This window comes from Maniola jurtina, chromosome 5 (genome assembly GCF_905333055.1).
Source record: "Maniola jurtina chromosome 5, ilManJurt1.1, whole genome shotgun sequence".
Classification (NCBI taxonomy): domain Eukaryota; kingdom Metazoa; phylum Arthropoda; class Insecta; order Lepidoptera; family Nymphalidae; genus Maniola; species Maniola jurtina.
In genome coordinates, this window is record NC_060033.1 from 11,962,339 (window position 1) to 11,971,251 (window position 8,913).

The window sequence follows — 8,913 nt, forward strand, 5'->3', positions numbered from 1 at the left end:
TGTTCCGCATAAATAAAATGAAAAAATATAACATTATTTTTGATAGGTATATTTAACAAAATACAAGTAAAAATAAATCACTATGAAAATGACATTTTGCTCCATAAAATTGTGTTGATAATTAACAAGGATTTTAAATTTCCTCTGGATATTGGCGAACAACTCCACGAATCTCGACTCGTACGTTTCACTGCCTGTGATGATACAAAAACAGAATTTTATTACTAATAACGTTTAATTAAATAAAGTTTAATGTACTTCTTAAATCATAAAATTTCTTGCTTTATCATTTTATAATCCAAATTGTTATGTAGGTTACACACTGACTAAATTTAAAAACCTCCATGCAGATAATTTTTAATTAATTTAAAGAAAGACCGGCAAGATTGGTCCGGCTTGTAGGACCATTTACATTTATGGTTATTTTAACAAACATGGTTAATCTTATGAGTACTTTTAAGCCACTCAATAATCACGGGTAGGTACCTACTTGTTGCTCAGATACCTACTCGTATGTCTAAGCAATTAGACTGTATATTCTAAATAGTTATGCTCGGTTGGAAGCTAGACAAAACCAAGGTAAGATGAGGCTTACCTGAATATCCGGGTACACGTTAGAAGTGGGCGTTATCAGCACGCTCTTGCAGTAGCCTCTCGGGGAGCATATGCCCACGGAGTTGAGTGACACGCACACGTCACCAGGTGGCCAAGCGCGTAACTGCGCGATTCTGCATGTATCGTTAGCGCACAGTTTCAGCGTTACATTAGCTGAAAATTAAATGAAGATTAAGTAAGTTGTTACCTCGAGGCACTCTGAGTGTAAAATTATAGTCACATCACAACCAACTTGAAGCCTCAATAGCTCAACGGTTATAGGAGTGGACTGAATTCCGAAAGGTCGGCGGTTCAAACCCCAGCCGTTGCACTATTGTCGTACCCACTCCTAGCACAAGCTTTACGCTTAGTTGGAGGGGAAGAGGAATGTTAGTCATGATTAAAATGGCTAATATTCTTTAAAAAAAACTGTCATTTCACTCATTTGCCCCTCTAGGAGGGGGGTAGAAGGTTTTTACACTATAGAGCGCGTTAGACCCCAATTCCTATCTGTTATCCGAGCTATGTGGCCCGCCGCATGCAACTCCTTGAGTTTATGAATTACTAGATGATACCCACGACTTCGTCCGCGTGGATTTAGGTTTTCCGAAATCCCGTGGGAACTCTTTGATTTTCCGGGATAAAAAGTAGCCTATGTGCTAATCCTGGATATTATCTATCTCCATTCCAAATTTCAGCCAAACTCGTTCAGTAGTTTTTACGTGAAAGAGTAACAAACATACACACATACACACAAACTTTCGCCGTGTGAAGTGTGATATCGGATAGCTATGATAATAATAATAATTAGTTACCATGAAGGAATACTTACGACCTTTATAATCCTCATCGGGCCAGTCAGCAGGCAGTCTGAAGGAAGCCATTAGCTCTCTAGCAGCGAACTCTGCGCTCAGGCACCGCTCCGTATCACCTGCTTGCTTGAGCTTGCAACACACTCCACACATCCTGGCCTTGCCTATCACGCCACCCTGAAACGTAGAGCTAATTAGGAACTCTTTTAACTTTTTATAGATTTGGTACCTTGAGTAGCAAGATGATTTTTGCAAGCAAGAGATCTAACTTTATCCAATTTGGGGAATAATGTTTTCTTAAAATGCGTTGGTGGGGATGGGAACTATACTTATTGGCCGCTGCTATATACTTATACCTACAATAGTATAAAATTTGTAGCCCACCGCCAAGTTATTTGCCAAGCGATATAGCGTTTGACACATAAACATACTCGTAGTACTAGTCGGTGCAAATCATTCAATTACAACTGCCATAGATTCATTACTCATTAAATAAATAGGTATCCCTTTTTACCATCACGTGAGATTACAGTCTAGCTGGTCATCAGTCTACGTTTGACACGTAGAACCAAACCAAAACCTAACTAAAACCTTTACAGATTTTCAAACCTCCACGATGTTTGGCCATGACTCAAATATTACTTTTCAAAGTTAGTTGCTTTTTAGCAAAAGGACAGCAGCATACCGGTCCACTATGAGGGCAGGGGCACTCCCTAAGGCCCAAGATGGCGCACTCAGCAGCGTGGCAGCTGCCATCAGGAAGGCAGCGCCCGCCCAGACCGCACCGACATTCCGATGTCAGGTTTAGACATGCGCACTCCACTTCTTGCATCGTGCAGTCCTGTAAAACAAGGATCAATGGGTAAGTAACCACGTAGAACCTAACCTATGTGATAGCCTAGTGGTTAAGACGTCCGCATCCTATTCGGAGGGTCGGGGGTTCGATTCTGGGCACGCACCTCTAACTTTTCCGAGTTATATGCGTTTTTAGAAATTAATATCAAAGGATACATTAAAAGATTCAAAGGAAAACATCGTAAGGAAAGCATACCTGAGAGTTCTCCATACTGTTCTCAAAGGTGTGTGAAGTATGCCAATCCGACACTTTAACAGCGTGGTGGACTATGGCTTAAACTTTTCTCATTCTGAGAGGCGATCTGTGCCCAGCAGTGGGCCCACAATGGGCCAGCGATGGTTTGATGATGATGAATAAGTAACTAACTAGTCTGCGTCGTTCGTTCGCTCAACTTTGAGGGCCATGGCTCCTTTTTATTCAAAAAGCATCTTGATGACTGTGTCTACGTACAGCGCAGCGCGCGTAGCGAAAAGTGGACTGAAGAATCAATGCGTGTAAGAAGGCACATCATCCGTCGCGACTTAATTTCATACCATCAAAAAGATTAATAAATTACCGTGTATGATAAAAGTGTTCGAAAACTTACAATTCCACTGGCGGTAAGGTTCGCATATTCGCACTCAGATGTGCAGCAGAGGCCTTGTGCGGGGTGGCAGATGACTGAGGGTGCTACGGAGCAACCCTCTTTGTGTAATGCGCTGAAAGGATTTAAGCAATAATTGTACTAAAATACGATGCCGTAGATAAATAAGTATAGAAATCCTAGAATGAACTAAATCGACGTCCAAATGAAGGTAGCGCCAAGGATGGTGGGGTTAAATGTAGAGCAGAGAATATTGAGAGGACGTTACTACTTTAACGGTTTAAGTATAAGAAACCTTGCCTATGTATAGACTTGCTATAAAGTACCTACCAAAGAAATAAACGTTGGTACTTAGGTATACCTATGGAATAGACAGTTGTAAATATATGTAGTAGGTATATATTCTTCTTTTTCTTGCCCTTGAAGCATTTCATTTGGGATCGGAACACCAAAGCAATAAAAGCTTATGGAAGAAACAACTGTATTAGCACACTAGGCATATTCTTCTTCTTTCTCTTGTTACTGTCTCATTTAATTTGGGCCTCCTTGTACGTAAGCACCAGGACTTTCCGTCATGGGTTGTCATTGGCGAGATGTTAACTGGGGATCCTCCTCTCCTTCGTGTTTTGGTAGGCCTATTCAGCACTTTCTTTATTGGATAGTCATTACTTCTCATGATATGCCCGTATAATCGAAGCCCACACTAAGTTTTTCGTATATTTTATGTGTACCTAGTACCTAATGTATTTATGTTTGTGTATATCACGACTAAAATAACTTACCCTTCCTCAAGAATAAGGGCACCGCCAGCTCGCGGCGTGCAACAAGGATCTCTTTGGATGCACAGTGATGGCAGCCCACAGTCGCAAGTTTCTCCGTCTTCTACTATGCCTTGAAAATACGGTTAAAGTACCTACTAAGATTGCCCTTTTACGTACCTATTTAAAAGCAGTAAAGGATTGAGCATAACAATAGATATAAAATAAACGAACAGCACAGTGGATTTATTTCGCTAAGTAGATTTTAAGATCACAGAAGAAAATTGTATCCTGTCTGGACATAAGTATATTTTTTTTAAATTTATTATAAGTAGGTAACTACTAGTAATAACATTTTCCTCAGATGGTTCCAAAGGGATGGATCCTTATAAAGAGCAGGATCGGTATCCTATTATCATAAGAATGGGGAAATGATGAGAACGTATTTGTTTGATCAACTCCTTACATAATTGTCTAAAATCTACGAAAGTAAGAACTTTTTTTGAAGATGGGAGAGGGGATTTTCATAAGGTGCTCGATCTATTTGGGGAGAGATCGGGTAATGTGGCATTTCTACCCACTAAAACTCCCTCGTTGGCCATTCTCAGCACATATTAAGAGGCCCCGGAAACTCTACAAAACGAGCGCCACGCGCATCCTTCCCTTACGTGACGTCCATTGGGCTCATCTCGGGGGATGTAGGTACCTACTTCCCTGAGCTTTTGCACCGTGCATGTAGCTTATAATCTGCCATATTACCCATATAATTACAATAGGAATTCTGTTTTCGAATAATCTTACCATTTCCACAAAAAGGCCGGTCAATCTCCGTCAGACAGTAGCTCATACTGCTGAGAGTGGCCGAGATCAACCGCTTGCTGCATATGGAGAACTCCGAGGGATGTTGGCTCCTTGCGGGAGAGGATTGCGCACCCATAACGTAGCCGCGGCAGTCGGGGTTGGGGAAGTGATCGTCGTGGTGAGCGCCGAAACTGTGACCTGGTATCAAGACCACACATCTAACAAATGCCAAAAGTAGATAGGTATACCTCGACTCGAGGAACTTGTGGCTTGTGTGTGTGGTATCTAATTCTGACAAGTAAACAAAAGTGACTCTTACTGTTTAACTTCTTCGCACTTGACGGATTTTTTTCAATTACTCTCAATACCCATTCATACAAGTCTGGTGGATCAGTGACCCTAGCTAGATTGCAACTTGTTTTGCAGTACATTACCCATCTCATGTGCAAGAGTGAGCGCGGCAACCCGTTCGGGAACCCTCTCGTTCAGCTCGTGGGTTGCGTGAGCTAATGCGAGAGTGTTGAACGATCTCCCGTACGCTCTCCTGTCACATAGACCGCCGGCGGCTCCGCCCATACCACCGCCGAGGGATGTAAAGCTAATGCACACAGATCAGACAAACAAATAGGTACAATCAAAATCTACTCGTAGATTAGAATCTCTTTAGGTTTGGTTTTAAGATTTGAATATTCGATTTTTTTTAATAACCTGAAACTGTACAGTAGCCGTTATTCAACTTTTTTTACACCTCCATTACTTACTCGTTTATGAAAATTTTGACTTGACGTTGTTATTTGACGATTGAGAAGTTGTTATTTTTTCCGAATTAGAGGGTCTAGATTCTACTAAGACCTATAACCAAATAATCTTCACTACCAATGATTTAAATGCGAAAGTGTGTTCATAAGGTTATCCTTTAATAACGCCGCAAGATCAAGTAACGGATCGTCGTGATTCTTCGTGTGAATATATATGGATATTATTAAAGACTTGGAGAACGACATAAGCTACTTTTTATCCTGGAAAATCAAAGAGTTCCTACAGGGTTTTTAAAACCCTAAATCCTAAATATACGCGGACTGTTGCGGGCATCATCTTAATAATAATTTAATATCGGATCTTAGGTGTTGGTCTAATAGGTAGTATTGTACCTCAATCCAAGAGTTCTATTTAGAAAAGCATGCCCCGAAAAGGCAACGCCGAGGCATACTTCGGACAAACGCCTCAGCCTTGAGAACTGCATGAGGTAGCGCCTGCCATCCACTGTGCGATCTCTCACTATGTCTCCGAACACTCGGTTGTTGGTCTCGTGGGATGTGAGCACCAAAATGTATTTGACTGAGAAACCTAAGGAAAAATATCATACCATTAATTACCTTGTTCATTCCGATAAGTCCCTAGAAGATATCTGCAGATATGCTAGGAGTCCGATATAATACTTTTTGCCCCACTGCCCCACTATTGGATAAACGTAGCATTCAACTATGAAAACATATCGTACACCCTGAGGAAGCTACTTTAATTCCAGTTAGAAAAGTGCTACTCTAGAAGAATTGGAGAGGAAATTTAAAATTGGTGGATATTACCTTGGATTCGAGCGGATACCCAAGGGTCTGAACGATCTGTACAACCCCAAAAAGAAGAAGAAGATGAAGTATCCAGGAAACGATGAAGAATTACTTACCAATGTTATCAGGAATACCATCTTCATTGAAGTCAGCATTCCTGAATATAAGATCAGCCTGAGCGACTGCATGCATCATTCTTTGCACAACGTGATTGAGGCTTGAGTTGGCATCCTGGACAACCAGTTAAAAACCTTTAATCTTGGAAAATTATTTTAAAAACTGAACTAAAAAGAAGATAATAGAAAAAGTAGACTAGGTTTCGATCACAATTACAACTCGAGGTTTATAATTAAATGCTCAGTTACTTATAGTAGCTATATTACCTAAGATAAATTATAATCATTTGTCGAGAATTAATTAAACATGTGTTTTGAATGGCTTGAATTATAGGTAGGTAAAGAGTTTTAATATGTGACCAACTTTTTGAAAGAACTCCTTATCAGCCAAGAGAAGGAGATCACAAATTCGTGCCTTTGCAATGCCAGACTTTTCCTGTCTTTCTTCAATGCGGAATGGAAAATAAGGGAGCTGGTCAAAACCCGTTCCAAACTGCAAATAATATGATTAAATACGAGTAACTACCACGTGTGTCTCTTTATTTTCATTACAAAGCATAGTTAGTTAGCATTAAAGGCAACTACAGTATGACGATAGCAACCATGTATGTCGATAGAAGTAGGCGTTACTTTGCAAAACTCCATGATGTACAAGGAACCACAAGCTTAATTCGCGTACAAAGTGTAGGATGCGATATTAACCGCCTGCCCCCCTACTACTAAAGAAGCAGGAAAAGGAAGCAATACACACCACCACACAAATCTTCTAGAACACTTCACTTCGACACCGGAACCACCCAAAGGAAATGTACCTATAGTACGCGACAGGTCGAAATGGCAATCGGGGTATGATGCGGGGGGGGGGGGGGCGGGTTGATTCCACCTTGATTGCCATCTCGACCTGTCATGTCACATACTATTACATAGTGTTAGGTATATCTTTTACGATGGTATGGAATCCTTGGTGTGCGTGTCCGACTCGCACTTGACTGTTTTTTCATGAGCATACGAGCATACTGACGGCTATAGGAATGTAGAGTAATGATATTAACTTCACCTGATCACCTGTGCTTGGCGTCGGCGAGGACGTTTCGGTGCGGCAACATGGTCGTTCTCAAGCAGCCCAAATAACTTTTTCGGATCGTCCCTCCCATAAGGGTCGGCGTGTAGAGTGCGGTTGCCTGCAGGTAATACTTTATGAAAATAATAGTTTTTTAAAGATTAGTAGAAAAAAGAACCACGTTTATGCTTCACCTGACGGTCAGACCTTGTGGTAAATGCTTTAGTTTTTTTTCTAAGTATATTGTGATTTGTGAGTTTATTTGGGTTTTTAAAGTAGAAATTAACTACCTTGCCTTTATGTAAGTTTTTGTGTAAAACGTTTCTTTAAGACAACACGGAGGTTTACGGAATAGACATCTTCACAAGATAATCTTCAAAGCTGCATAGAAATGTGGTGTCTTATAAGAATTCGTAACTTGTAGCCGCCCTTATATTCAAAGTGATGTAGAACTAAGAAAAAATTCCAGCTTTGGAAGTGCAATAAAAGATCTGAAGAAATACAATCACCTATATGCAGAATCCCGTAAAAATGATGATCCTCCCCTATGTAGCCTTCAGCCGAACCAGTATTGGGGTCTTCGACTGGGAAACCGTAGGCCATAGTGATATTTGATAAATAATGCATTCTCCCAGCTTGTATTTCATCTGATCCAGCGTCAGGGTCCAGGAGTAAGCTTGTGCGGCCGGATGTAAGGGGTGAGGTTCCTGGATTATACAATTGGTAAATATCTATATCTAATTCCTTAAGTCAATTGATTTGACGTCTTTTTTATTGAACATTATATTAGTTCAATAACTAAATTGCGTCAAGTCTTCAATTCGTTGATAATCCAAACCCTAAAGACGAAAGTCTTTAATGAGTGTGTCCTACCTGTGATGACGTATGATGCTGAAACGTGGACACTGACAGTTGACCTTGCCTATAAGTTCAATGTTGCTCAGCGTGCTATGGAGCGGGCTATATTGTTGGGTGTGTCTCTGAGGGACAAAAACCCGTAACGAGGAAATCCGTAGAACAGTAGGTAATCGATTTAGCTCAACGAATTAGCAAGCTGAAGTGACCACGTTCATCACAGAACCGATGACCGATAGGTCAGACGTATTCTGGAGCGTAGACCGCGTACCAGCAAGTGCAGGGTGGGACGACTTACAACCATCGATCGATGCTTACAACCTTTAGGAGGTAGCGGGAAATGGATGGACGAGGAAGGTAGAGAATCGTGTGTTGGAGAAGCAGGCTGATTGATTGATTGAAAAGTAGAAAGTGTTTAAAAGAAATAGATAGGTACCTATTTTGCTCATCTTCAGACATAACAAATAGCTTTCATGGCCAAACCTCGCCTCCAACACCTGATAACCGTAAGAACTGCAGATTATTTCGCCTCTCTGCTTTCGTTCTTGAACATCTGCACCAAAGACCAGTAAAGGTAAGAGATTAAGAAGTAGAAGAAAATACATGTTTTTGGAAATTTCGAATATTATAAATGGTTTGGAGTTTTGTCTTCGTATTTTGAGCTCCTAGATGTCATTTCTCGTCATATTTTGGTCATTTTGACAAGGATTTATGACAGAGCAATTACATAAAACGTAATCAGAGAAATTTTTATTGACTGAATAAATCATCATAGTGTATCACAGAGCAATGCAACAGGCATTTCCATTTCGAACCAGTACTTGGTGGTAAATTCAGTGACAATAATTCGAAAGCACTTCAATAAGTTTATTTGAATAAAAAGTCTTTCTATTTTTATTTCAAGCCTATT

The 8,913-nt window shown here is 40.5% G+C and overlaps 1 protein-coding gene across 1 annotated transcript; it reads right to left on the reverse strand.

The window, feature by feature from the left end:
• Window positions 1-61: 61 nt before the first annotated feature.
• Window positions 62-8,679, reverse strand: LOC123865156 (disintegrin and metalloproteinase domain-containing protein 10-like). Its single transcript, XM_045906022.1, has 14 exons — window positions 8,440-8,679; window positions 7,658-7,855; window positions 7,154-7,269; window positions 6,453-6,581; window positions 6,089-6,203; window positions 5,556-5,751; window positions 4,839-5,002; window positions 4,405-4,602; window positions 3,628-3,736; window positions 2,849-2,960; window positions 2,092-2,247; window positions 1,427-1,583; window positions 596-768; window positions 62-194 (listed from the first exon to the last, which is right to left on the reverse strand). Exons 1-14 carry the CDS (start codon window positions 8,606-8,608, stop codon window positions 81-83), a joined length of 2,106 nt encoding a protein of 701 aa, XP_045761978.1. The 5' UTR covers window positions 8,609-8,679; the 3' UTR covers window positions 62-80.
• Window positions 8,680-8,913: the final 234 nt, after the last annotated feature.

Excerpts from the sequence above, each read along its gene's own strand:
- LOC123865156 (XM_045906022.1), bottom strand. The coding sequence starts at position 8,608 with ATGTATTTTCTTCTACTTCTTAATCTCTTACCTTTACTGGTCTTTGGT. Across the intron at positions 6,582-7,153 it reads CTCGCCGACGCCAAGCACAG|TTTGGAACGGGTTTTGACCA; the intron begins GTGATCAGGTGA and ends TATTATTTGCAG. Across the intron at positions 769-1,426 it reads CGATGAGGATTATAAAGGTC|CTAATGTAACGCTGAAACTG; the intron begins GTAAGTATTCCT and ends TTTAATTTTCAG.